Raw genomic sequence first — 27840 nt, 5'->3', positions numbered from 1 at the left:
ATACATCTTGATTATAAAACGAATAAAAAGTAATAAAATATTTAATACTTATTATTAATTATCATAATAAAAATTAACATAATTATAATATACAACTTTTTTAGATTTTTGTTTTTGCAAAATTTGATTTTTTTTTGGATTGGTTTCACAGTTTACAAAAGATTTGATTTGGTTTTAAACACTCCTAACAATGATTAGTAATATTTTATTAAGCTAAAAGAACTTATTAAATATTTTAAAATTATACTGAAATTTGAAATAAACTTTTGTGATTTTAAATTTATAAAATAGTATAACATATTATTTTATAATTTATATTTAAAAATCTATATTAAAATTTATATCCATCTTCTTTAGTAAGTTTGACTCTTTGAAAGTGAGAAAATGTGTAAAATGAAAAAAAGTAAATTAATTACTAAGGTTAAATTTTAATTTTAGTTCTTTTAATTTCTTATTTGTGATTTTGGGTTTCCTATTTTATCTTCTATCTTAGTCCAAACATTTTAGAAAATCTATAATTTTTGTTTAATTCTTAATTTTTTACATGTTTCTCCCTTATATTTTAATTAATTTAATATTTTTATAGTACCTTAAATAAATATATTAGATTTAGAATTCAATTGGACCAAAATAAAAAATAATAAAACATATACAAAATATGAGAACTAAAATCCCCCAAAAAGTTATGAATGAAAAATTAAAGAAAGATTAAAATTATAATTTAACAATTTAAAGTTAGTTAAAATTACAAAATACTTTAAGTCAAATTAATGGTAGATACTAAATACATACAAAGTACTTTAGTTAATAATAGTTTTGCTTTTGCAATCATCTTACTAAGTTTACTTTAACAGAATTTTCAATTTTGTGAATAAGTAATCTCTAATCTCCGTACTTTTTTTATATGTGTGTAACTACAATTTATATTAATTAAAAAGATTTACAATTACATGCTATTAAGAACTTGTAATATTTTAGATAGAAACACTTACAACTAAAAAAATTAAAACTAATCACTGAGAAGGTAGATGATACTCCCTGTTTCAGAATATATGATATATCAGAGAAGAAAAATGATTTCAAAATATATTTCATTAAATAAAATTAATATTACATTAATTATTTTAAAGATATCTTTAATACATACTTAACGATAATAGTGCACAGAAAGAATAAATTAATCATTAATTAGAATGATAAAATGTATATTAGGAAATTATTTAATATTTTATTTTAAATTTAATAAATTAATTACATTTTTTAATATTTTGTGGAAAAATCTTAAATGTCTTTGGAACGGAGGATTTCTTTTAATATTTTAATGTATACCAATCACTGAAAAATGAATTGAATATAAATCAAAGTAGCTAGTAATGTAATAATAGAACAACTACAAAGTATAAGGAAGTTAAAGTATCAAATTATACAATACAAAAAGAGATTAACCATTTTTGAACTAAATTTTAAAGAATTACGGTATAATTTACCCTAAATTACATATGTATGTTGTAGATACGTGTTGAAGGAGAATATGTTCCTATTGTAAATTCTATTATTCGAGTTTTTTTGCGCGTTCATAAAAAAAAGAACGACAAAAACGAATGGGAAACAGTTACCACGAATAAAGGTAGATAAGAAGAGGAAAACACAAAATATCAGTTCATATTTTAAAGATAAGGATAATATAGGAATAAATAATAATAACTTATTCCACTCAACAATTTTTGTTCCATTCCATTGTTTATATATCCAAAGTAATTTTATTCTATTATTTTCCGTTCCATTGTAGTCCATTATCAACTATTCCATTTCTTTTCATCAATCCAAACATATAGTAAACTTTTTAAGTTTTTTCATTTTCCAAAGTTGGGTGCACAATGCACCCTTAAGGTTAGTCCCCTCATCCCATCACAAGGGTTTATCCCACAAGGGTTTGGCCCCTCTCATGTGATATTATTGGCATTTGAAATCCTAATCTTTAATAATAAAAATAAGAGAATCTTAATCTTTAATTAAGATTTTATTAGTGGAGATTTTTATCTAAGAATGCGTTTGAATAGAAAATTTTAATTAAGAAAAGTAATTTATCAGAAAATTTAAATTTTTGTAGTCTAAAATTCATTGATTCATTGTTTGAATGTTTTTTTATGAAAAATTTGAATTTTTGAAATTTTAAAACATAATTTTAAAAACTAAAAATGTGAAATTTTAATTTTCTTCGAAAATGTGAGAAATTGAAATTTTCTTCTTAATAGAAGAATCTTTTAAAATGTTCGCGTATTTCTTTTATAACCTTCATCCTCTCTTCCATCTCAAAGTTCCCGAAATCCCGTTCTTGAATTTGCCACTCTGCCCTCACGGATCCTTTTCTTCAAGAAACATTGTCTGAGCTTGTGGAGCATCGATCAAGTGTGGATATAGGGGGACACATAAAATTGCACCCGCTAGTCAGGGGAGCAGGTGTCGCTATCCATCACGTAACAGAGGTACTCACCGACGTGGAGGGTCTAAGTCATGCTTGCATCGTTGACTGAATGCTATGATCTGGGTGTGATGGTGTATGCCGTCGTGTCCCGGTTCCCCTATGACCTCCAGTGTCGCATCAATATTCTTTTCTTTGGAAGCACAACAACCATATCTTCTCTTCTCTTTGCATTCATTTTCTTTCATTCTCACAATTTTAATTTTTATCTAAACACAAAATTTTGAAAATAAAAGAATTTCAATTGATGTATTTAAAATTTTTAGAATTTAAAATTTCTCCCTCATTCAAACACACTCTAAGAGAATTTAAGTAAAGTGAGATTAGAAGTCTAGATCCTCTCATGGGAATCATAACCTTTAATTAAAAGAAGACATGGGATTTGGTAGTAGAGATTTTCATGAGAAATTTTAAGTGAAAATCTACATAAAATAAAAGATTCATTAATTTCTTTGTCTTTTTCTCTCATTAGAGTAACTTTAGTGGTAGATTCTAAATTAGGATTTCAGAGTAACTTTAGTGGTAAATTTTAAATTGAGATCTTATATCACTTTTTGGTGGACATCACAATAACACAATAACACGTAGGATTAAAGATCTCTCTCAAGATCTCTTTTATTTATTTTTTTTAATAATAAATCTCATGTGTGATTTTAGATAACTTTTTATAAGTTTCACATAGATTCTTTTTTAAATATTTTTTAAATTAAATATACTTAATTATGTAATTAAATTTAATGAATCATGAAAGAAATTTGTTCATAGATACTAAATGTTAATAAATGACGAATATAAAAATCAAATTTAATTATTGTTGTGAGGTAACATTTCTATTTTTTGGACTATTATTATGTACACCCGTGACGACAACTTTATACACAATACTTCCTTTCACAGTGTCTTCCATCCTCTTCCAACTTTCACACTTTCACTTGCTCTCTCTTTGCTCTTATCCCTTTTCTTTTTTCTTCTTTTCCTTTGGGTTTTCTATTCTCAGTTTGCGGTGTTTGATAGAAATAATGGATCGGAACGGGCCAAAGATCAAAAGTACAATTCTTCACCATCTCTATGAGAAGCAGAGACAGAGCCCTTACTATGACAATCTCTGTCGCCCTGTTTCAGATTTGCTTCCATTTATTGCCAATGGGATCAGAGGTGTCACTACCAACCCAGCGGTACTCACTACTCAGTTTTTTCTTCACCTGAAAACATTACTCTTCTCCATTTGGTTTTATTTTTATCTAGTTTCTGTGTGTTGGTTATAATAACTTTTCAGTGTTCTCACATCGCAGATTTTTGAAAGAGCTATTTCATCCTCAAATGCCTACGATGATCAGTTGAGGTAGTTTTTAACTTGTTCTTTGATTCACAACGGATTACTTCTCTGCATGAATAGAAAAGGAAGTTCAGTTTTGTTCTTGTATTCTTGCAAAGAAGACAGATGTGCCATTAGTACCTTTTTCTTTTTTCAGAGGTAGAAGAGACACAGAGAAACCATTAAGAAATACTACTTCACCAACTTTTTATTCTATATAAATAATTAATTCATCAATAACAATGCAAATAGTTAAATTAATTTTAATTTAAGTGCTGATTATATATAATGATACTATTTGTGTTTGTAATTTTAGAGATTGCATTTTCTACCAATAAATGTAGCTTTACGAGTACATTCATTTCAATTGTATGAAAAAAATGAGTGAGTCTCTTATGAATAGATTTCCCAATAAGCATTAAGCTAGGTTGAAATAACATATTTTAGTAACTTATTTTTTATAAATTATTTGAAATAACTTATTTTGATAAGTTATTTGAAGTAGTTTATGAAAAATAAACTAGTTTATAAATTACTAATTTTTTTCTCAACTTTATCTTTATTATTTATTTAAAAGTTCATTTTACCTTTTTATGAAATTTAAAAATCCAAAAAAAAAATTAAAATTTACCAATCATAATTAGAAGATATGATTTGTATCATATTTTCTAGTCATGAAAGTAAGAAACGTATGTAGCCAAGTTCTTGTACGAATAAAAAAATAAATGTTTAAGAAAAAAACATTTTTTTTGTTTAAAAATAATATTATTAATAAAGTATTTAATTGTTAAAAAAATGATTATGAACAATATAATTCTAATAAATTTAATTTAATTTTACTTTTCCAAAAAAAAAAATAATTTTACTGTTTTTTATAATACAAAATTAAAAAAAAATATTATCTTACTTTTTAATATGATAAATTATTAAAAATAAAATTCAAATATTAGAAATATTAAATATGTCCTTTTATGTCATTTGACATCTATCAAGTAACTTATCAAGTAGTCTTACCAAACACTTTTAATTAAATCAAGTAGCTTACAAGCTTTCAATTAGCTTCTATCTTTACATCTCTTAACTTATGGCTTATATTAGTTTTATCAAACATAGCTTGTTTAAAAGGAATTAGCCATTAATACATTTAAAAATATATCTATGTTAGGTTAATTAGGTTTTTGGTCTTAAAATTTGTTGTAAATTTCACTTTTATTCCTAAAGAAAATTTTTAGCATTTTTTTATCCCTATAATTTTCCTATGTTAATTATTTTAATCCTAATGTCAAGTAATAAATTTGTATTAATTGATAACATAAGAACGACCTATGCTTTTAATCTCTAATGGTCTCACCAACTAGTTGATGTGATGTGATGTGATGTCTGAACAAACTAGGGATTAAAAATATTTTTTCTTTTATAAAAAAATTACACATAATTAATTAATTGGCTCGTCAAACTCCTTGATGATGCAACAAAGTGTGGTTGTTATATTATTAATTAACATTGTTACTTCATCAAAGTCTAAAATTGTTATCAGGGCAAGAATATAAAGACCAAAAATGCTAATTTTTTTTTATTATGAACTAAGAGTGAAATTTGTAAAAGGAACTAAAAACATGATTAACACATCTATATTTCTTAAAGATACACTCATCTATTCCTTATAAAAAGAATTAGAGGTAGAATTTAATTATTTATATTTAAATGGCATATAATATAACATGATTTTTGGTGTTTCATCCATCTAGCTGAATTCACTTAATGGGAAAAGATAAATTATAAGAGGGGAAGCAAATTTTTCAGTCAATGAAATTAAATAAGTGTTATTCTGTTATTTGTTCTTGGGGCAAATTGTGAGTTGTGAAAAAGATAAATTCATTCTCATTGACTTGTTTGTGGGATTTGTGGATCGGGCACTTTAATATGCGATGACATAGTGTATTGTTTTTTTTTTTTTTTTTTTTGTCAAAGGAACAATTTGTTGGATCTCAATTAGTAAAAATAAGATCTGCAGTTTTCTTTCATATCCGGAATATGCAACTGTTGCTTAGTAGTATTTCTTTTTGGGTATAATATATTATTTATTTGATTTGCAACCAAGCAGGGAATTGGTAGGGGCAGGGAAGGACATAGAAAGTGCTTATTGGGAATTGGTTGTGAAGGACATACAGGATACTTGCAAACTTCTGGAGCCAATTTACAATGAAACAGATGGGGAAGATGGACATGTATCTCTTGCAGTTTCCCCAAAGCTAGCAAATGACACCAAGGGGACAATTGAGGCAGCAAAATGGCTTCATAATATGGTTGGAAGTCCGTGTGTTTACATGAAAATTCCTGCCACTGATGAATCCATCTCTTCCATGAAGGAGGTCATTTCTTTGGGGATAAGTGTAAATGCCACTGTAAGTTTGTTATGTGCATTCTGATGTCACAAATTTTGATCCTTATTGGCTGTAACAGCAATAGGCTCATAGTTTGCGTATTTGAACAGCTCATATTCTGCCTCCCTAAATATGAAGCAGTGATTGATGCTTACTTGGATGGCCTTGAGTCTTGTGGCATGACTGATCTCTCTAAGGTTTCAAGTGCAGCAGCATTCTACATCAGTAGAGTGGATGTTACACTTGACAAGAAACTTGAGCAAATTGGTACTACTGAGGCTCTTGATCTCAAAGGAAAGGTAATGTGAAGCATTTTGCCTTTAAAACCTTTCTCCTTTTAGTTTTCTTAACCAATGCCCTAAGGGCACTAGTTAACATTTGCCTAAAATATTATATCAATTCTTATAGGGTGCGGTTGCTCAAGCAGTCTTAGCATACCAACTTTACCAGAAAAAATTTTCTGGTCCAAGATGGGAACGCTTGGAGAATAGAGGTGCCAAGAAGCAGAGGTTGATGTGGGCTTCAACAAATGTGAAAAATCCATCTTACCCTGACACATTTTATGTTAATTCTCTTATTGGACCAGATACAGTAAGTTATATCGGTTTCCTTATTTTTTTACCTTGACTGGATGGCCATGTGGGCTAATATGGATTAATGTTGGTGTGAAAAAGCTTAAAGTTGAGATCATTCATTAATAGGTTGCTGAAATAACCTTGCGTTTATTTGGTGCCTCTATAGATTTCAACCTTACCAGTACAAGCTCTTCAAGCATTCATGGACCATGGTATTCTTTCAAGAACTCTTGATGCAAAAGTATCAGAGGCTCAAGACATTTACAATGCAATTGAGAAGTTGGGGATTGATTGGAGTTCTGTTGGATCAGAACTGGAACATGAGGTGCTGGATTCTTTCACAAAAAGCTTTGACAATGTGCTTGAATGCATGCAAAAGAAGGCTAAGCTTAGGGATTTCAGCAGAGCATATGAACCGTGCTTTCAGGATAACTAGTACAAGTCTAAGACAAAAATATTCGGAACTTGTTTTTTTCTGCGACACTTGTTGCATATGCAGCATGCAACTGATGCGGTTGAAGCTTAGAACTTTGGCGTGTAACTAAAATAATATTATGGAGTATGGACTATAAATAAAATTAAAGCGATTATAGTATTTACGCAATCACTTTGTAGTAGTGGTAAGCGTGGGATGTGTTGGGATGAGTTTATCTTTGTTCTTATCTGACCCAGAAATTTGTTAGGTCAGTTTCTTGAATCTGAACTGGTCCCAATCAAGGCCCGAAAAATTTAGAATAAAATCAGGTCCACCGGTTTACCTATTAGTATAATATATCAATGTATATAATTAAATCGTAATGAAAGAACAATAACACTTAAGTTAAGTTATATTTTATGATATATATTTTAAAATAAATAATATTATTATAAATATAATACTATATTAAAAAATATTATTTATTATATAAAAAATATTAATAATATATATTTTTTTAAAAACTTAAACTTTTTAAAATAACATAAAACTTTGGATCAAACTAAATATGGCCAAATTATAAGACAATTATCATGTTATTTAACCTGATTCGTTGGATCCCGATTCTTTGGATCAGGTTGGAACAGCCCGAGGCATAAAATGAACCTGTTTTTAGAATATTACGGATTTTATTTTTAAAAACCTTAATATGTGATATGTCAAAATCAACTTCAGACCAGGTTAGTTAGGTCTCTTCACCTATACTTTCTAGTATGGTAATATGTAAATTAAATACATTCACTTCGGTAATGTATAATTTGTTGATCGTATAAATTCAAATCACTCTTTTATCAGAATGGTTGAATTAAACAATGTTTTGCATTGGGTCTGAGATATTTTTTTTGGAATTTCATCGGGTCTGAGTTCTGCAATGTAGCTTTGTTTTTTTTTTTACCTATAACACAGTCCGTGATGTTGTGACGTGACATTTGCAGCCTGCTGCATTTTCCTGTACTTGAAGCCTTAAGTTAGTAGACTTTATTCATTATTCATTGTATCATTTTCTCTTAAGAATAACTCCAAATAATCTGATCGGTTGCAACAAGTTTTACACATTCCATTGATGACTATGGCCATGGCTTCAACAGCCACCTTGGTCAGTTCTTTTAATACTGCATTGGTTTTCCATTACCATTACCACGGTCAAGCTTTTTCACTCCCCTAAATCGGGTGAACAGTGAACCCTTAAGGTTACTCACATGACACCCTTATCTTCTCTCATTCTACTTTTTCAGCTACACAAAAGTTGCACCTTATTCACATGCAGCTAATTAACACTAACACAAACACTTGCGTTTTCTATTCTCAGTTTGCGGTGTTTGGGTGGAAGCATGGATCATAACAGTAACGGTTTTTTATTTATCATGCAGCAGCTTTTTACATCAGTAGAGTGGATGCTACACTTGACAAGAAACTTGAGCAAATTGGTACTACTGAGGCTCTTGATCTCAAAGGAAAGGTAATGTGAAGCATTTTTGTTTTCAACTTTAAGGCCATTTTGTTTGAGAAAATGTTACGAACAGAGGACACAGACCTTGTTTTGAGGACAAGCAAAACCTCCTTACTCTAAAATATACTACTGAAATTCTTCTCTCCGTTTTCATTTCTTTAAATGAGTATTTATACATGATTTCATGGTTGTCTGATAGTGAAAAGAAAGAGAGATCATAAAGCATTATCTTCATAACATAGACGCACTCCTAACAGAAATGTGCTAGCACTAGTAACTTCCTGAGAGAATTGCTCTCTACAAATTCTGTTATGACCTATGGCTAGATGGTGATGGTGCTGTAATCATTGTTGCTTCTTCCTATCAGAAAACGACTCCTATTTTTATTTTTTGTTTTCCCTTTTAATTATAAAAATGTCTTTATTTTCACTTTATTTGCTGTTTTCCAAAGTTTGTCCAAGATAGTTAACTCCTTTTCTGTTTGGGGTGTCTTGTCCTTTTTATTTTTGCCTGAAAATGTTATAACAATTCTTATAGGGTGCGGTTTCTCAAGCAGTCTTAGCTTACCAACTTTACCAGAAAAAGTTCTCTGGTACAAGATGGGAACGCTTAGAGAAGAGAGGTGCCAAGAAGCAGAGGTTGATGTGGGCCTCAACAAATGTGAAAAATCCATCTTACCCTGACACATTTTATGTTAATTCTCTTATTGGACCAGATACAGTAAGTTATATCAGTTTCCTTATTTTACCTTGATTGGATTACCATGTGAGCTAATATAGATTAATATATGTTGATGTGCAAAAGCTTGAAGTTGAGATCATTCATTATTATTTATTAGGTTGCTGAAATAACATTGTCTTCATTTGGTGCCTCTATTGATTTCAACCTTACTAGGCCAAGCTCTTCATGCATTCATAGACCATGGTATTCTTTCAAGAACTCTTGATGCAAAAGTATCAGAGGCTCAAGACATTTACAATGCAATTGAGAGAAGTTGGGGATTGATTGGAGTTCCGTTGGATCACAACTGGAACATGAGATGCTGGATTCTTTCACAAAAAGCTTTGACAATGTGCTTGAATGCATGCAAAAGAAGGCTAAGCTTAGGGATTTCATCAGCTTATAAACCGTTATTTCAGGTTAACTAGTACACAAGTCTAAGGCACAAATATTTGGCACTTTTTTGTCTGACATTATGAAATTAGTGCTGTCTAAGCTTAAAACTTTGGCTTGTAACTAAAATAGTATTATGGACTACTAGTTGGATTAAGCTTAAAATGTAAAAGGATATAAAAAAAGAGTTATTGTGTAACATAAATTTTTTAAAAAAGGAAATTAAAAAATAGCTTTGCAAAATGCAAATATACCACCTATTTGTTTGTTCAAGAAGCTCCTTCGTCTTCTTTACTAGTACAAGTACATTGATACTGACATAATGTGAGCCTTAGATAACAAAATGAATTGTGATAAATAAATAAAAATTAAATTTTTGTGTATTGTTGTATTAAATTATTAATTAATTAGAAATTCTTATAAATATGACATTTAAAAAATACACAATAGTGTAAATTATGTTTTTTACACAATCTGTCCATTTAAATTAAATTTACAGAAAAATGAGCTACGAAAAAATGTGGTAAAAAATTATTATTTACTCAAAATGCATTGTTGACATTGTAATATGCAGCTAGTAGATGTGTAAAATACTTAACTTTACCGCTTACAATAATTCTTCAATTTCTTTCTCTCACGTCTGGAAGCTTAAAAACCCGTTAAACGGAAATTGTAACATGAAAACCAGCATGCACCCTGTCTTACTCAATCAGTCTTTCATGTATATAACCTTGTTGGTTGTGACATGATAGATAATTTTATTTTTTAAATATATAATTATGAGTTTAATATCTGATTTGTTTGATATATATAAAAAAACATATGTTAAAAAATATCAATATTTCAGCACTTCAATCGAAAGATATTCAAGTTCACACCAAAAATAAATATATATAAAAAAATAGAAACATTGTCCACTTGGACAGAGAGGATAAAACAAGAGTGAGAAAGTAGATGGGTTGTGTGGTGTAGTTGGGAATGCCACGCTTTCCACGTAGGCTTGGGACACGTTTGCACATCCACAATTTTCCACAACCATTCTCTTATCTTCTTCCTGTGTGATCCTGAACAAACAAAACAGAAAAGAATGGCCCTGCAGGCACCTAGCTTTCACATCGTCAATGGCAATGCTTGCCTGAGACGACCCTTGATGAACCCTTTTGCTCTAAAGTCATCCTTCTTCTCTGGTTCCCTCAATCTCTATCTTCATCCCAATCACCACCATCTTACTTCAGCTCCACCCAGGATTTCCATGCGCGTCGCTTCCAAACAGGCCTATATCTGTCGCGATTGCGGGTTAGTGGGTTACCCTTCTTTTCTTTTTTTCATGATTGATACTATCAATTATTCAATTAACTTATCTTTTGCTTTTGCTAATGTTATTTATTGTTAATTGATGCTATGCTGCAGGTATATTTACAAAGACAGAACTCCCTTTGAGAAGTTGCCTGATAACTACTTCTGCCCTGGTAATTTCCTCTTGTTAGTTGCCCATCGCAAAATGCCATTTTATCCTGCTCATATTTATTCTTCATTCATGAGTTTTGTAAATTACTTTTAAAAAACAAAGAGTTTAATTTATAGATTACCATGCACTTATAAAAATTGGCCTTTTTACTATGTCATGTCATTCTATTCATTAATATATGATATGATGATAAAATAAATATTATAAGATAGTCTATATAGATTAAACTCAGAGAGATTGATGGTACATTGGCCATATATACACACAGCATGTATGGTATGGATGAATATGTTCGTTTCTATCTTGCTTTTCAATTGGAGTTCCCCAATGAGTCAGGCTCTTGTAAATTGTAATGTTAACAGTGTGTTTGGATTCTTTGAAATATTAGCTATCGTGAGTTTAGGTAAACAAATGTTCATATATTTTAGTCTAAAATTGATTTTAAGTTGCAGTAACTTAACAGTAATTTAATTTTATTGTTAACTTGCTTTCAGAATAAAACATTTAAATATAGTAAATCATATTACTTCAAAGTTCAAAATTTATTTTGTAAATACTCACCCGAACACAGTTATGATAAGATAGAAAAATGTGGTTTTGGAATGGTTAATGGTCAGGCAGCTCTTGTTAGAGCTTGGTAGAAACAGAAGAGTTGAAAGAAGTTGGTAAAGTGCATTATCATTGCCATAAATAAAGTGTTTTGCAGTTTGTGGTGCTCCAAAGCGAAGATTTAGGGCCTATGCACCGGCTGTCACTAAAAATGACAATGACACAGCTGTTAGAAAGGCACGAAAAGCAGAACTACAGAGAGATGAAGCAATTGGGTGAGCCATAAATAAATCTTTCTGTTTCCATGCCTGCCAAGGCATTATTATACTATCTATCAGCATTATTTTGGCGTTAACATTATGAAATAAATTTTCCACAGGAAGGCATTTCCTATTGCAATTGTCGTGGGAATTGCAGTGCTTGCAGGATTATATTTCTATCTGAACAGCCAATACTAGGCTGAATGAATGTTCGATTGCAGTGCCCTTTAACATGGGGTGTAGTTTGTTCCGGTTCTTTCCCTTTTCTTTTGTTCATTCTGTTGTAAGCACCAAAGTGGCCATACAATAAATTGTACAATTATTTTGAGAGAGAAGAATGGTCATGTTTATCAACCCAGGCGGGTGAAGGATCGATCCAATGTAGCCATAGAGAGAAGAATATATTTATTTACTTTGTTGCCATTAACGTGATAAGAAGCATTTTATATATATATTTTTTATGTTTTTCAACAATGTCGAAATGAAAGGTAGCAGAAGGATAAGGACTCTCATAAGAGACCTCCACACATTTCTTCTTTATTGAAATTGTTCTCTTCACACCACTTCCTTTCAACTTAAGGTGATATGACTCCATTCATAAATGTGAGTTAGTAGATATTAATTGCCCCACATTTCCAGGAGCCATTTAAAGATATTCATCTCCTTCATTCAAAGATGAATGTGAATTTAAGAAAGGCCGAACTACACTGTCTACACATCTAGGACTAGGAGGGCCAAATTGTCTCTGGAAGACTGGAACCAAAGATTGAGAGAGATGGGAAAACAAGTTGGAATCGGAACCAATTTGCAAAAAGATAGATTAAAATGGATCAAAGAAGCTGCAACAAAGACATACTTGAGACTAAAATCTTAAGAAGAAAAAAAGTCATAGAAGGGAAACTGGGAGCAAATAAAAACACACGAGTTTGGTGGTGGTAAGCAAATTCCATAAACTCAACATAATGAACAGAAGAAACATTTCATTCAGGAAGGTACTTTGACTTTGATAAGGGAATAGGTAGTGATGGATATCTAAAATTGATTTGGTCTGATAACATGTGTTAGACGTGTTACAGCCACACAAGATAAAATCATTGAAATGCTAACCTTGATTTATATAATTATATTAATAATAAATCATACTTCTAAGTTCTAACTAAATAAAGAAGTAAACTATAAAATAAAGTAAACAGCAAAGTATAAAAGTTAATCTAAAAAATAATTTAAGATGTTCTTAATCATTTCAAGATATTATATATATGGTAAATCATAAAGTGAACACTCCATTCTGAGAATTACTTAGCATATGCAGAATGAGGTATCTATCTCATTAAAATCCCATGAGAAGAACCACCAGGAAAAGCATCTTGTGAATGTAAGAGGGAGGTACTTGTTTTGTTCTGTGTCTCAGCGTCACCAAAACAGTAGACAGGAGCCTGCCAGTGTTTATCCTCAAGCACCGCACCAACCTCAAATGTCATCACATGAGCAACCATCCCTGCACCCACCACAACAATAGGAATGCTACATTTATATTTTATCATTCACAAATATACACTACTCATCCCGTCTCAAAATGACAGCACTTTTTTAGCCTCTGAAGAAAATTTCAAATTGACTTACATTCTCACTTTTCAATAAGATATTTAATAATCCGGTTGCCTTGAAACACTTAATAATGCATTCCGGATTCATAGGAAGGAAGCTTAATTGGACTGAATCAGACTTTTTATTCTATAATTGATCAGCAAAAAAAATCCTACATAATGGAGAGATAGTGGGGGGAGGTAACAAAACCTATACTTTCCATTACAAAACCAATAAACCTGAAAAAGATGGATTATTTTGTGAAAGAATTTATGGGCATATTATGCTCAGCTGAAATACAAATCATAAAATTGAAAGTACCGGAAATTCCTAGTTGAAATAATACTGTAGTAATTCTCTACAAACACTGGTACTTAATTTTTTTTAATATATGTAAAAAAACCTTAAACATGAATCTTTTGGGACGGAAGGAGTAGTAAACAAGATAATAATTCTGAATGGTAGTGTATAGAGTAGTAATTGACTAACCGGAGGAGGAGAAGATCCACTTGACGGGTCTTCGAGTGAGGACATCCTCGTAGTAAGAAATGAAGTCAACTTTCTCCCAAACATTGCAGAGGAAGTTGTCGACATGCTCCTGACCGAGGTAGTTGGCGCCGTGGAGCCAGTTGGGGCGGAGAATGCCAACCTCGAAATGGACGATTTTGCAGGTTTTGTCGAAGGGTTCGAGGGTGTAGTAAAAGGAGGTTCCATTGTCCCATTCGAGGTCGTATTTGAGCACACCCAACTGGTGTTGAATGATGTTGAAGTTGCGACCGTTGGGCCAGTCGTACCACAAGTCCGTTTTCTGGAGATCGCCGCTTCGGTTTATGAACAGAACCGAGTGGAACTGTTGCGGCCAATCAGCTGGAACTGGAACTGAAACTGAATCATCCGCCATTATTAATAAGGAATATTGTTGAAGAAAGAGGAATATGAACAACAATTTATTAATGGCTTCTGTTGCAGAGGCCATTGCTATTGAAGGGGAAAGCAAGGAGGAAAAGAAAAACAAAACAAGATAAGCAATTTGCTGTCACTGTGAGCTGTCCAATTTATGCTTTGCAGTCAGCGGTAAATAAATATACAACCTCTCTCATCCTTCGCTTATGTTCATTATATAATTCAATAAAAAAATAATATGATATTTTTATCATAATAAAAAAATTAAATTCCAAAAATAAGAATTTCATCTCTTTTATGAAAAAGTTTTCATTATAATAAACTAATTAAAAAACATTCCCAAGAAAATATTATTTCTCAGAAAAGTTAATATTATTTTTTTAAAATTTATATCAAGCATGAAAAAAAAATTGAACCTATGATTCTCAAGGAGAAAAAAAATTCTCTTACCAAATGTCCCAAAAAGAAAATGAATACTATAATTTTGATTTTAACAAATTTCTTCGTGGGAAGGCCTAAGATTGTTCCGATTCGTTTTGTTTAGGGTTTTATTACAATTTTTTCCTCTTTTTGGTATAAATCACCTGTATCTTTTCTCAAAGATAATTATGTACAATTTAGATTGGAGTATTAAATAATTGAAATAAATTTTATTTTATTTTTTTTATTTTTTTCATGTGCATAATCAAAAATCAAATTCTCTTAACATGCTAGAAAAACTCAACTATCTAACAACTTTAGTAGAATTTATTGGTTTTTTTGTTAAAATGTTGGACAATTATTGTATCTTAATAAGAAAAAATTGGATTGATGTAAGAAAAAATAAACTGAGAATTTGACGATTTGATAACAAAGGGACTGGATTTTTTTTTTTTCCATGACCATACGATAGTGAAGAGATGGATCCAAATTCACTGCATCCGTTTATTCACGCATTCAGACATTCAGCTACTTCGAATTAGTGGTATTTGCAAAACGGTTTGGATCGGTTTTTGAGTAAAAAAAATATTCAATCTAAAGATTAAAACAACTTATTTACAGTTCTTTTCAGTTTTCAGATTGGATTGTTTTCTTAAAAAATCCGATCCAATCCGCAAGCAACTACATCAAATTAATGAAACCATCGTAGTAGCAACGATACCCTTGATTTATTTGCTTTATTAGTGTAGCTTATTTGCCTTTTCTTGATAGAACAAACCAATTCAATAGTAACATGAACATATAAAGGGGGTAAAACGTTAGAGTTCAAAATATCATCATGAACAAAGATGCATTTTCACTCCTACCAGGCACATTTTAAAAAGAGATACACGGTTAGAACAGAAAAAGAAAAATCCAGAATCAAGCATTTCAAGCCACAACACATTACACTCACAATATATATACAATGGGAATGCTGAACGAAAGGCTTACAGAATGTCGATCACAATCTTCTAGTTTCACGGTTTCAGCCCTTTTACCGATCTCTAGTAGTTAATACAAACCTTTATGTTGCAGTTAGCCAGCCCTTATTTATAGTGAAAAATATGGTAGAGCAGATATTTTTTCATTGTTACAAATGAAAAGATTGTTCTCAAAGCTACTGATTCCCAGTAATGGGACCACCCGGAAACTTCTTGTACTGCGCCAAAGACCCATGCGCAAACGATTGGCATGAGAATTGTAACGCAAAGAAAAACAAAATCCAACTAAATAACAAAATTGGAATTTCATCATTTAAACAATGAAATGAGACTCATTGGGTTTATGTTGATTGATTCTGGGGGTTGCTCTTGTCCAGATATCCACTTCCATAAATCTGGATTCTCCTGTACAACAGAAATATGAATTTAAAGGTGGCACTAACTTGAATCAACAGATCTGTCTCTCAAACTTATGCAACTAGTTGCTATCTCGTTTCCATTCTGTATCAGAGCAAAATCATCAAACAAACTACATTTACTACTAACATTCTCAATTTACAGACTCGAGATCTAATTCGCTCATAAAAAGTGTACAAAGTAGTTAAGTTCCAAAGGTGCTAAAATAATCTTACTATCTCCAACTTATTTTGGATTAATCTCATGAATTAGCAAGATTCAAATCACTCCATCCTTTTTTCATTGTACTATAAGAAGCTACATTTTCCATTTAAATATTCCAAACATAAAAAGGCCCTAGTAAAGGAGATACATCAATTGTTAACAGGAAAATAACCAGAATTAAATAAAGCATTGGTACATTGAAAAATATTCTGGACCTTTGTACAGGTGAAATTAATTGAATGAAGTCCATTTTCGCATACAAGCAGGGAAAAAAAAAAAAAACACGTCTAAAACACCCAGGCTCTAGTTGCAAAGACATAGTAGGCCCTTTTAAATGGATAAACAGGTTACCTCCAAAAATTCATGAAATTAGACCCAATATATCATTATTTATTAAAGGTCTTAAAGTTTGAATTTTCAGATAGCATTTTCATCATACTAAATATGAAGTTCATCCCAACTAAACAACAATGTCTGAGTTTTGACATGGAGTTATAAGGTTATCCTCTGAAATAAGGTAGATAACAGAAAAGAACTATATATACTTTATTCTGCTCTAATAGTTGGAGTTTGACAAGATTCCAACAATAGAAACAAACATTGTCTAACTGATCATAGTGGAATTAAGATCCCTGGTAATGTTCGCAGAACCTCTCAATGAACACCAAAAGAAGCTAAGCAATTTGATTTATCGTTGTTTACAAAGATCAACCACATGAGTTCATGACAACACATTTTCAGAGAGAGGGGATGATAACTACTGAGCTTGTTTTAATTGAATATGGCAGTCCAAGAACCAAATCAAAATACTACACATAGAAACTCCAGTTACTCGAATGCCATTTGCTGGCATGAAATATTTAGTGCATGTTTTGATGAATGTTGTTGAAATTAATTTTGAATGGAATTGATTTTAAAGTAATGTGATTTATATTTGAATGTTTTTGTTATAGAATCAAATTAGTTGTAAAATTCAGTATAAATTTTCTAATCAAACACAAAAGTTACTCAAAGTTACATCAACTCAGAATCAATTTTGAAATCTTGTGCAACATGAAACTAAACATGTAAAAGTTGATCTAAAACTAATTTTGGACGCAGAATCAATTATCCAAAGTGAAACCAAAGACACACTTGGTATTAATATGTAAAAGAGGAAAATAAAATACCGAGTCGAGGAGATGAATGAGAGCTCGTACGCGATATTGATCCAAGGAGTTAATGTTGTCCTCTACCCATTTTCCGAGCACCAAATCGAGTTCGAGGAAGCCTCGCTGCTTGCTTCAATATAATAGCCTATTGGAATTGGGAAAGGTATCACATCACTTTTAACATCATATATGAATCAAAATTGGATGATTAAATAAAGAAAGAAGGGGAACCTGTTGAACAAGAGTCTTTTGCTTTCTTCTGAGATGGAAAGAAGCCATTACAATGATTTAGCTGTTGTGTTGTGTTACCTTAGTTATGAATTCAATTGAAGAGGAAGGAACCTTTCTCTGCTTTCTGCTTTTAGCGGGTAAGCTACCATGGCTTTCTTTCCTCCACTTCCCGCCACCCCAAACCAAACGCTATGAATATGAATTGAAGAGTAGTAATGTTTTTTTCTTTTCTTTTCCTTTTTAGTATTACTTTTTCATTGATCAATATCAATTATTGTGTTTTTATTAAAGAATAGAATTAAACTTACTTATAACCCGTCCCAATGTTTTCTCCATGGTTAAGTTTATATATTTTCAAGTTCCATTTCGGAACAATACTTATAATAATTTATCATTTTTAATTATTTTTAAAAAAAAATAAAAGTTTGATCTCCAAGTTCATAAGAAACATGTAATGAGGTAAAAAAAAGAAGAAGATCGTATTTACTATTTAAATTAAAATGCCCAAAGAACTAGATTCACTTGGTATCAATGATAAATACATTATTAGTTTCTTACCTTTACACATTTTCTTGTTTCATAATCATTATCTCGCTTATTTGAGCTTCAATTGTGCCCTTTATTATAGACAATTATCTCTCTCTCTCTTAATTGTTTCATCATTTTTTTTAAAACAAATAGAAAAAAGGTTTACGGCCTAACATGCAAAGGGAGGGACAGAGGAAAGAAGAACATGCTTCCTCTTTTGCTGTATTTGTAACATGTATTAATAAATTGAGCAACTTAATGGTGTGAGAAAAGGCAAGATAGCATATTTTAAGTACTAACAAACATGCAGTAACTTGCTTTCTTTAAGCATCAGTGATCACTGACTAATGAAGCACTCGTCACTAAATTACAAAATAACTCAGAATAATACTAACAGTAACATTCAACACGTACGGTAAGTAAGACTTCCAAGGAGTGAATAATCACTTGTGTATGTGGTGACATTGAGGAATTGTTTTGGTAATCTATCATTCTCAATCTGAAAACACAAAATGGTCCTTCAGACAAACACAAACACACACACTGTACCGAATCATATTTCCTTCAATTTGGTGAAGCTGGTTCCAATTTGATTGATTCTTCAACTAACATTCATTATTCCAAACTTCTTAAAAGTTAATTTCCCGTCTCTCTGCAAAGAACTTGCCCGTAATAGCTTGATCAGGAATAAGGGAAAGCCAGACACCAGAATCAGCACCATCCTCAACTGAAACACTTCCTGCATAACCTGTGAGAGCGGTTTTCACCCAACCGGGGCAATAGGAATTGATATAAATCTTTTCACCATCAGGTCTCTCAGAAAGCTTCTTTGCCATGAACCTTGTGTAAGAATTAACTGCTAGTTTTGACACCGAGTAGTCAGTGAACGTTGGAGGCCATCCTCCTGATTTCCAACTTCCATCTTCCACTTGTTGCAGAAAAGTTGATACCATCCCATCAATCACTTCCTCTGAAAGGGATTCCTCATCACTTAGTTGCTCCCTCAATGCTTCATTCTCCAATCTCTATAGTAGTACATGTTACCCCCACCAACTTAGAATCACTTTTTATATAATTATTCTACCACAAGTTAATTCTAATAAAACTACTACTAAGGCTTCTTTATCGTGAAGGTTATTAAAGGAAGAAAAAAATTTTGTTAGAATCACACTCTTTAACATACTCTTTTAAATATATTTTTTTATTGGTTGAAATTTATTGAAAATGATAAAATTTAGTGAGTCTCATATCATATTTAATGACTTTTTTTTTTAATTTTATAATTTTTAATAAATTTTGACTAATTAAAAAGAATATATGTTCCTAGCACTTCTCATCAAGGAAACATCTATTGTGCAGGTTTCATTTCTATAAACTGTAAAATAAAAATATTTTTGAGCAAAGTATGTGGTAATTGTGTAAAGGGTTTCTATACTATTATTCACTTACAAACTACTGCTTTGTTGAATATTTTGTGAAAAAATATTTTAAAAGTCATATTAATATTAGGTGGTGATAGTCAACATAATGCATAGAAATCAAACTCGAAAGCTTTAAAGAGATATAAAATCAAATCTGATCATTTTACAAGATCATCATATTATGAATATGATGTGATGACAAAGTAAATTTCCTATTGGATGTGTGTATAAATACTTCAAACGGATAGTTTACAAAAATTAAACTCTATTTAACATTCCAAAACACGAATATTTATGCGAAAAAACATGCTTAGTGTATTCCCAGTGAATGGATATTGGATTAACGTTGTTTGCTAGTACATGAATAAAAATTTATATTCAGAAAACAACATATTTTTTACTTACATTTCGCTTCCCGTTTAGTCGACCTAAACGCGAGCTCACATTTACAATGCGTCCGCCAGCAGAGGAAGACTTCATCAATGGAATCATGGCTTTAATCATACGTTTGGTGCCATAATAATTTGTTTCAATAACCAATTTCGAATTTTCAACGGAATTATCAGACCCAAAATTGAAATTAACTCCGGCGTTATTTACCTGCACATATAGGATATATTACTGCATAATAATTCGAAACATATAATAAGGACATCTGCTACACTACATGCTATAGATATGTAACCAAAAACCAAAACTATAGTCTTTTGCTTCCTTATGATTTATTGCGGCATCCTTTGATTTCAATTTCATTTTACGTTGATCAAATAAGAACAAATCCAAGTCCCCATTTATTGAACATAAGTTCCTAACAAAAAGGCACAAATTCAATTGTAATGAGCTAGCTTATAAGGAGGTAGCTAAGCTAATTAACCACATGTATTATTTTAGAAACTTACCAGAATGTCTAAGCCACCATAATTTTCCTTCAACCACTCACAGAATTGGTTGATGGAAGAAGTATCTAGAATATCAAGTTGATGACATGCCACGTCCTGAAGACCACCCTCTTGCAAGACCTTGATTGATTCAACACCAACACTAGCATCTCTTGATGTTAGTATTACCGTTACTCCATGATCAGCAAGTTGTCTAGAGATCTCGAACCCAATTCCTCTGTTTCCTCCAGTAACCACGGCAATTGTTTCCTTAGACCACCACCTATCCTTATTATCACGAGAATTAAGGGAAGAGTAGATGAAAATCAAAATGAATGAATATGAACCTATGATGTATGAGAGGGTAAATAGCTAGAAAAAGCAACCTCTGGTGATCAGCATATGGAATGGTCCTCAGAAGAGATATCTCTTGCAATCTCTTCTCTTTTCGCTCTTTAGATTTTTCTTTGTGCCCCATGTCTTGCTAGCTTATCTCTATTGGTTTAATTAGCACAAATTATTTGAACTCTGAAATTAAGCTGGATTGCTTGGGACGATGAATTTGAAAGAGATGAAGGTGTTGTATCTCACACACACACACACACGAGATGCAAAGGAGCAAATGAGTGGCAATGCATGCATGCCACGTTGTTGGTCTAAGCACATATGTTGGCCTTTCGGTCAAATGTGTAGAACTAGACTTCAGGCAACAGAATTTTTTTTTTGAATAAGCTAATATAAGAATCTTTTTTTAAATGCATAAATTAATTTTAGTTTAGATAAATAAAGTAAAAAAATAATGTTTTAATATGAATTTTGAAAAATAAAAATAAAGTAACGGTCTTATAATTAAAAATAACAACATTTTTTTCCAAATCAAACTATCCTAAAAATGATATCAATATATATATATGTCTTAATGTAGAAACTATATGAGAAAGAACCAAATTTATGTAAGTGTTTGGATTTATTTAGGATCATCCCAAATCATGTTAAAGGGTTAGCTAATATGATTTTAGATAAACATTACCATGTTTAGTTTTATGTTGAATGATTAATTGTTGGTTCAAAATTAATTTGAAGTTTGAGCAATTTTAGATAATTTTCGTTAACTTTTATTATTAAATTGTTTTTAAATAAAATATTCAAATATAAATCTTTTTATTTTAAGATTAATTTTAACTAAAAAGGATTTTATAAAATTAATTTTATTTAAAATCAATTTTATAAGTGTTCACCTAGGAATGATAAGGTGTATCTGGACCTTACCAGTATCTGCAGAAATATTCCTAAGTGAGGTGAATAATTATCCATAGAATTGGAATCGGATACGGGATGAGATATACTCACAAGTTTACAAACACAATATGTTTAGTAATATATTATTTATACATATATTTTTTTGTGAAAATAATTATATTTTTTTATAACTAATACTTTAAGTCTCCAATGTCTACTAGTATCATTATTAGAGAATGAAAAATTCTAAATTGCCATGTGAATGATTCCATAGAGTTAAAAATCTTAAACCTTTAATTAAAATTTTTGTTAAGCGATGTAAACATTAACTTTAATAAGATGATTATTTTTATGATTTTATTTATTTATGACTTGAGTTTAAATGAATCAATATTATATTTGTTTGTTTTTAATATTATGTGTAAAGACATTTTTTTTTCTTAGAATACATATTATTATTTTATAGATTAAAGTATATTTCATAACATACAATTCTATACTTTATTTTATATTTTTTTAAAGGACCTATAATTTATTTTTAAAACATTATTTTTTATTTAATCTATTCATTCCGTATTTTAATTTAATTTTAGAAATACTCCTAGAATGCATGTAGACCTATAGTAGCAAGAAGTTAAAAGGAAAAACTTGGATAAAACAGGGGCAACCAACCTAGAGAGGAATATCCAAATAATAACATAATATCCCCTTTTCTTCTCTAGCTGTTAAGAAAAGAGGGATAACAACACAACACAATCAGAATCAGAAATGGATTGATTTCCTCATCAGCCAAGTACCCTCCTACAATCACAATTCATAATATGAGGAACCTCTCTCCCCTCTTAAATATTCTGATTCGGTTTCCACAATACCTCCCTGGAAAAACCACTGCATAATAACCCATTGCCTTATGTATTAATTAACATATATTGCTACATAAATTGAAAAAACCGTCCTCACCAATTGCAATTCCAGGTACCTTCTTCATTCTTCTTTGTATAATGACACTGCACACTATGCTTAGTCCAATTAGCTTCTGGTTAATCTCTTATGTCACTTTCTTCTCTTTCCTTTGACCCACCCTTCAATTCAATCGCTGGTTTTCTTCTTTCAGTTGTTGGTTTACGACTTTTGCGAGTTTTTGAGATTTTGACCCTTTAAACCCCACGAAACCGCTTTGCAGATCTGAGGCCAAAGTTAGCATCTTTCGGTTCTCCACAATTCAAATGCTCCATTGGGTATTTCCAATTTTTTATTTTCTGAGATTCTGAGCGAAAGAGCATGTCCGGGGCAGGCCAAGCCATAGACATGGAGCACGTGGGGTTTTCGAAAGCGAAAGCCGATCATGGCCGTGGCAAGAAAACGGGTCCGGTTTCGATGGATCACGTGCTTCTTGCACTGCGCGAGACCAAGGAGGAGAGGGATCTTCGAATTCGGAGCCTCTTCAATTTCTTCGATGCTGCGAATAATGGGTACTTGGACTATGCTCACATTGAGGCCGGTTTGTCTGCACTGCAGATTCCCCCTGAGTATAAGTATGCAAAGGAGCTTTTCAAGGTGTGTGATGCTGATAGGGACGGAAGGATCGATTACCGCGACTTTAGGCGGTACATGGATGACAAGGAGTTGGAGCTTTACCGCATATTTCAGGCTATTGATGTGGAGCACAATGGCTGCATTCTCCCTGAAGAGCTCTGGGATGCACTTGTCAAGGCTGGTAGGTATTCTGGTACTACTACTTTGTTCATTGTGTTTTGTGCCTCGTGGCTTGTAAGTTGTAATTATTGCATGTAAATCATTCGATCACATACATATTAACATATATGGTAAGTTTGTTGATTTTTGTAATAATTACTTCATGCCTAAGATGGATTCTGATTGTTGACATACCTAAGATGATTTCTGATTGATCGGCAGTGCAACAATCTTTGCATTCACAATGCATGGAAGTGAAATTATTATTTAATTGTTCGTGTTGTAGGTGTTGTTGTTTTCTATCTGTTCTCTTCATCCTTTCTGTGCTTATGGTGATGTAAGTATGTTGTTGGCTGTTCATTTTCCATGAGTGGGCCAAGACATGTTGACATTCGATGTTGTTCCTTAAACTGGCATTGCATTTGGTCGTGGTTGTGAAGTGGGTGAGCTTGTGGTGGGAATGGTTTTCGTTTATGATAGGACTTTCGTGGTTGTAATCATAACAATTATGTGTGAGAAAAGGTTGAGTCTTGACTCTCGAGAGACTGCAGGGGTTTTACTTTTGTTCATAGCTTTGGTGAATCCTAGTGATTTATGAATAGGTATCTTTTTTGAAGATGTACTGCTGTTTTTGTTTATAGATTCAAAAGAGAGAGAGAGGGAGAACTTTGGGAATAATTCTATGAGTATGCATGGTGCTTTAGATTTGTGAAACCTGGTTCAGCTTCAATCTTTGATGGCAAATTCTATTGCATGTTTGTTACTTCTTTACTTGCTTTTTTTTTTCTCTCTGTATGTAGTGATCTGCTCAGTCATTTATAATTCATATAGGTTTTCTAGATGGTGTTCCTTGGTGCCTTTTGTGGATGCTTTTTCTGTTGTTTCATTTTTCCTGCAGTATCAATTGTAAGCATATTCAGCTTGTATGTTGCAGGGATTGAAATTGACGAGGAAGAGCTTGCTCGCTTTGTGGAGCATGTTGACAAGGATAATAATGGAATTATCACTTTTGAAGAGTGGAGAGATTTTCTTCTACTTTATCCTCATGAAGCAACTATTGAAAACATATATCATCATTGGGAGAGGGTGTGCCTTGTTGACATTGGAGAACAAGCTGTTATTCCCGAAGGCATCAGCAAGCATGTGCACAGGAGCAGATATTTTATTGCAGGGGGGATAGCAGGAGCTGCTTCTCGTACAGCAACTGCTCCACTTGATCGTCTAAAGGTGGTCTTACAAGTTCAGACTGGACGAGCTTCTATTATGCCGGCAGTGATGAAGATATGGAAACAAGATGGCTTATTAGGGTTTTTCCGAGGTAATGGATTGAATGTTGTGAAGGTAGCTCCAGAGAGTGCCATCAAGTTTTATGCTTATGAAATGCTGAAAAATGTAATTGGAGATGCTCAAGATGGCAAGTCAGATATTGGTACTGCAGGAAGACTTTTTGCAGGTGGTATGGCTGGTGCAGTTGCACAGATGGCTATCTATCCAATGGATCTTGTCAAAACTAGGCTACAGACTTGTGCTTCTGATGGTGGAAGGGTTCCTAAGCTTGTCACACTTACAAAGGATATATGGGTCCATGAGGGACCTCGGGCTTTCTACAGAGGGCTTGTTCCATCTCTTCTTGGTATGATTCCTTATGCAGGGATTGATCTCACTGCATATGACACCTTGAAAGATCTATCCAAGAGATATATTCTTTATGACAGTGGTATGGTATTACTGCAACCACATTATCTCTTGAACTTAATGATTTTATTTTACCAGTTTGAAATTTTTTAATGACAAATTAACACATGTAAATTCAACCTTTGAAACTTAAAACATGTTATTCTTTTTTCTCCTTTACAGATCCCGGTCCTCTAGTACAACTCGGATGTGGGACAGTTTCAGGTGCTCTTGGAGCTACTTGTGTCTATCCGCTGCAGGTTATTCGTACAAGGTATAAGGTCGTGTCAGTAGTAGTATTATTTCTCTGCTCTCCTTCCCCCAAAAGGAAATGTGGAGTGGGGGAAGTATAAGTTTTGTTCTTTTAAGTTAATTTTCTTATTGATACTTTATGTGTGCTCTCTGTTGACATAGCATTACCATGATTCTCAGACTGCAGGCACAACCTGCCAATAGTACTAGTGCTTACAAGGGAATGTCTGATGTATTCTGGAAAACTCTCAAGGATGAAGGCTTTAGAGGTTTCTACAAGGGGCTCATTCCTAATCTCCTCAAAGTTGTGCCAGCTGCAAGCATTACTTATATGGTTTACGAAAGTATGAAGAAGAGTCTAGATCTTGACTAGAGTGTCATAGTTAAACTAGCTAATTTCAAATATTATAAAGTCTTGAATTGTTGATGATGACGAAAAAAGAACAGAGATTACTAGTCCTGGTAGGAACTATTACAAATAGTCATTCTTCTGAGGATATCTTAAAACACGATTTTGTAGTCAGAAAGTTTTTCCCCATGCTTATCTGAACTAAAAAATTGAGAAATTAGGTTGTATTCTAGATATACCAAGTTAATAGGTGTCATCCTTTTCAATCTGTACTTTTCCCACTATTTCCTATAGTCAAAAGTGAAGGCACATAATTGTGTTTCTCCTCTATGTTCATGTCACTAGAAATACCATTTACTTACAAATTGACGTAAGGATTTGAGTGAATAAAATTGATGGACGGGATGATGATAAAAGTAATTATTATGAGTTTTCCAGTGAAGAAGATTCGGTTGGTCAAATTTCTTTCTGCTGAATGTACTATGTAACTAACCCTACATGCAAGTGCAAGGAACATGTGTTGGAAACGAAATAAAGATTACTAGCGTACTTAGGTTCAGTACACAGAATTGCTTATAGAGTAAACCTCGGACTCTGATAGTTTGGAATTACTGCCTGGTGAATATCTCTATTCTCTTTTGGGGATCCAAATTGCCGACAAACAGTGTTGAACCACACCACTGACAAAGAGAGTTAAAGATAAATATGTTTACAAAGAGAGTTGAAAATTATCGACAAACCAAATCATTGGCCGGAGATCACCATGGAGGAGGTGCCATACAACGGTTTATCATCTTTGATTGTTGAAAGTAAGGAGAAATATTGTTGAATTTTTTGACAGTGTGACGGAGAGAAAAGTGAGGAGAGATGACAGTTTAAAAGCAAAAAACGTAGTTATTTAGAATCAATTACTATGAAAATTACAAGATTAATAATCCAAATAAGTTAATTTAAAATTGAATTGACATTTCATTGCTATCAATTGAATTGGTTAGTATTTCAAGTTCTATGATATTTTAAAACTCCTCATTCAAACCCATATATGGTAAAACTTCCCATGTGATATGCAACATGATTGTTCATGACTTCCTGTCATAAGCTTGGCATACTCATACGGGAGATGTTCTTCTACGCGTAAATTGCATACTTACAGTTTTCATATTCGAAACATGGACATATCACACATAGCACAAATATGAACAGTAATAGACAGAACAAAGTAAATAATGACAATATTCATTTTTCTTTCTTGATGCCAACAAAGAGTTCACCTCTTTATTTATGGCTTCCAACAAAAAACACAGGAAAATATTACATTTATCTCAAATCACTCACTCACTACCTCCCTACCTGAGTCAACCATTCAAACTGACAATTGTGACAAGAATAGGTGGAAAAAGAAACAGAACAGTAAATGAGCTACATAGCAACAAACACAAACATTGATTTTAAGATGAAACTACAGTCTGTGCATGTCTGGCTTAGCTAGCTGCAAGGTTTTAAATTGTGGACGTGGTTTTGTAGTGTTCTTTGTTATTGTGAACATGTGTCATTGATACGGCTACGATTGTGGTCATGTTGTGATCATGGACACCACAAAAATCTTGGTGTTACAACCGAAATCACGGCCACAGACTGTTTTTTAAAACCTTAGTTAGTTGAATCACCAGTACAGGTGCAGCTTCGTGAATTGAACCTGGAAGAAAGGCTTTGCCTTCCCTAAGCCTTTATGAATTGCCTTTTTGATACTCCTTTTGAATTGTTGTCATCTTCCTCTTCACTTTCTTCTTTCTCCATATCAGGATGTACTTAGCTTGGCCAGTAGATTAGACGGCAA

General features: G+C 32.1%; 6 protein-coding genes across 7 annotated transcripts; 4 read left to right on the top strand and 2 right to left on the bottom strand.

The window, feature by feature from the left end:
* Positions 1 to 3361: 3361 nt before the first annotated feature.
* LOC114413299 (transaldolase-like) lies at positions 3362 to 7520 on the top strand. The gene is made up of 6 exons (XM_028377613.1): positions 3362 to 3657; positions 3775 to 3824; positions 5902 to 6202; positions 6292 to 6480; positions 6590 to 6772; positions 6923 to 7520. Exons 1-6 carry the CDS (start codon positions 3502 to 3504, stop codon positions 7190 to 7192), a joined length of 1149 nt encoding a protein of 382 aa, XP_028233414.1. The 5' UTR covers positions 3362 to 3501; the 3' UTR covers positions 7193 to 7520.
* A 780-nt stretch (positions 7521 to 8300) lies between these two features.
* On the top strand, positions 8301 to 9938 carry LOC114411395 (transaldolase-like). The gene is made up of 4 exons (XM_028375090.1): positions 8301 to 8327; positions 8580 to 8690; positions 9219 to 9401; positions 9520 to 9938. The coding sequence occupies exons 1-4, from the start codon at positions 8301 to 8303 to the stop codon at positions 9625 to 9627; spliced, it is 429 nt and encodes a 142-aa protein (XP_028230891.1). The 3' UTR covers positions 9628 to 9938.
* An 824-nt stretch (positions 9939 to 10762) lies between these two features.
* On the top strand, positions 10763 to 12545 carry LOC114413301. The gene is made up of 4 exons (XM_028377615.1): positions 10763 to 11090; positions 11205 to 11263; positions 11969 to 12086; positions 12191 to 12545. Exons 1-4 carry the CDS (start codon positions 10882 to 10884, stop codon positions 12267 to 12269), a joined length of 465 nt encoding a protein of 154 aa, XP_028233416.1. The 5' UTR covers positions 10763 to 10881; the 3' UTR covers positions 12270 to 12545.
* A 724-nt stretch (positions 12546 to 13269) lies between these two features.
* LOC114413300 (uncharacterized protein At4g14100-like) lies at positions 13270 to 14721 on the bottom strand. Its single transcript, XM_028377614.1, has 2 exons — positions 14148 to 14721; positions 13270 to 13569 (listed from the first exon to the last, which is right to left on the bottom strand). Exons 1-2 carry the CDS (start codon positions 14632 to 14634, stop codon positions 13394 to 13396), a joined length of 663 nt encoding a protein of 220 aa, XP_028233415.1. The 5' UTR covers positions 14635 to 14721; the 3' UTR covers positions 13270 to 13393.
* Positions 14722 to 18766: 4045 nt separating this feature from the next.
* LOC114411566 ((+)-neomenthol dehydrogenase-like) lies at positions 18767 to 21375 on the bottom strand. The gene is made up of 4 exons (XM_028375209.1): positions 21181 to 21375; positions 20816 to 21077; positions 20322 to 20516; positions 18767 to 19520 (listed from the first exon to the last, which is right to left on the bottom strand). Exons 1-4 carry the CDS (start codon positions 21270 to 21272, stop codon positions 19125 to 19127), a joined length of 945 nt encoding a protein of 314 aa, XP_028231010.1. The 5' UTR covers positions 21273 to 21375; the 3' UTR covers positions 18767 to 19124.
* Positions 21376 to 22709: 1334 nt separating this feature from the next.
* LOC114413298 (calcium-binding mitochondrial carrier protein SCaMC-2-B-like) lies at positions 22710 to 26333 on the top strand. Of its 2 annotated transcripts, none has more exons than XM_028377612.1 (5): positions 22710 to 23008; positions 23217 to 23750; positions 24663 to 25445; positions 25586 to 25676; positions 25835 to 26333. In XM_028377612.1, the coding sequence occupies exons 2-5, from the start codon at positions 23315 to 23317 to the stop codon at positions 26025 to 26027; spliced, it is 1503 nt and encodes a 500-aa protein (XP_028233413.1). In that variant the 5' UTR covers positions 22710 to 23008; positions 23217 to 23314; the 3' UTR covers positions 26028 to 26333. The 2 variants fall into 2 exon arrangements, with proteins under 2 accessions (XP_028233413.1, XP_028233412.1); XM_028377611.1 differs by having other exon boundaries at positions 23148 to 23750.
* The last annotated feature ends 1507 nt before the right edge of the window (positions 26334 to 27840 follow it).

Source organism: Glycine soja, chromosome 5, assembly GCF_004193775.1.
Source record: "Glycine soja cultivar W05 chromosome 5, ASM419377v2, whole genome shotgun sequence".
Lineage (NCBI taxonomy): Eukaryota > Viridiplantae > Streptophyta > Magnoliopsida > Fabales > Fabaceae > Glycine > Glycine soja.
The sequence above is the reverse complement of the archived record's forward strand: the minus strand, read 5'-3'. Positions and strand labels throughout refer to the sequence as shown.

Excerpts from the sequence above, each read along its gene's own strand:
- LOC114413301 (XM_028377615.1), top strand. The coding sequence starts at position 10,882 with ATGGCCCTGCAGGCACCTAGCTTTCACATCGTCAATGGCAATGCTTGC. Across the intron at positions 11,091-11,204 it reads TATATCTGTCGCGATTGCGG|GTATATTTACAAAGACAGAA; the intron begins GTTAGTGGGTTA and ends GCTATGCTGCAG. Across the intron at positions 12,087-12,190 it reads CAGAGAGATGAAGCAATTGG|GAAGGCATTTCCTATTGCAA; the intron begins GTGAGCCATAAA and ends AATTTTCCACAG.
- LOC114413298 (XM_028377612.1), top strand. The coding sequence starts at position 23,315 with ATGTCCGGGGCAGGCCAAGCCATAGACATGGAGCACGTGGGGTTTTCG. Across the intron at positions 23,751-24,662 it reads GGATGCACTTGTCAAGGCTG|GGATTGAAATTGACGAGGAA; the intron begins GTAGGTATTCTG and ends TGTATGTTGCAG. Across the intron at positions 25,446-25,585 it reads ATATATTCTTTATGACAGTG|ATCCCGGTCCTCTAGTACAA; the intron begins GTATGGTATTAC and ends TCTCCTTTACAG.
- LOC114411566 (XM_028375209.1), bottom strand. The coding sequence starts at position 21,272 with ATGGGGCACAAAGAAAAATCTAAAGAGCGAAAAGAGAAGAGATTGCAA. Across the intron at positions 21,078-21,180 it reads CCATATGCTGATCACCAGAG|GTGGTGGTCTAAGGAAACAA; the intron begins GTTGCTTTTTCT and ends TAATAAGGATAG. Across the intron at positions 20,517-20,815 it reads ATGGTGGCTTAGACATTCTG|GTAAATAACGCCGGAGTTAA; the intron begins GTAAGTTTCTAA and ends CTATATGTGCAG.
- LOC114413300 (XM_028377614.1), bottom strand. The coding sequence starts at position 14,634 with ATGGCCTCTGCAACAGAAGCCATTAATAAATTGTTGTTCATATTCCTC. Across the intron at positions 13,570-14,147 it reads GTGGATCTTCTCCTCCTCCG|GGATGGTTGCTCATGTGATG; the intron begins GTTAGTCAATTA and ends TGGTGGGTGCAG.
- LOC114413299 (XM_028377613.1), top strand. The coding sequence starts at position 3,502 with ATGGATCGGAACGGGCCAAAGATCAAAAGTACAATTCTTCACCATCTC. Across the intron at positions 3,825-5,901 it reads GCCTACGATGATCAGTTGAG|GGAATTGGTAGGGGCAGGGA; the intron begins GTAGTTTTTAAC and ends GCAACCAAGCAG. Across the intron at positions 6,773-6,922 it reads CTCTTATTGGACCAGATACA|ATTTCAACCTTACCAGTACA; the intron begins GTAAGTTATATC and ends GTGCCTCTATAG.
- LOC114411395 (XM_028375090.1), top strand. The coding sequence starts at position 8,301 with ATGGCCATGGCTTCAACAGCCACCTTG. Across the intron at positions 8,328-8,579 it reads TGGCTTCAACAGCCACCTTG|CGGTTTTTTATTTATCATGC; the intron begins GTCAGTTCTTTT and ends TCATAACAGTAA. Across the intron at positions 9,402-9,519 it reads CTCTTATTGGACCAGATACA|GTTGCTGAAATAACATTGTC; the intron begins GTAAGTTATATC and ends ATTATTTATTAG.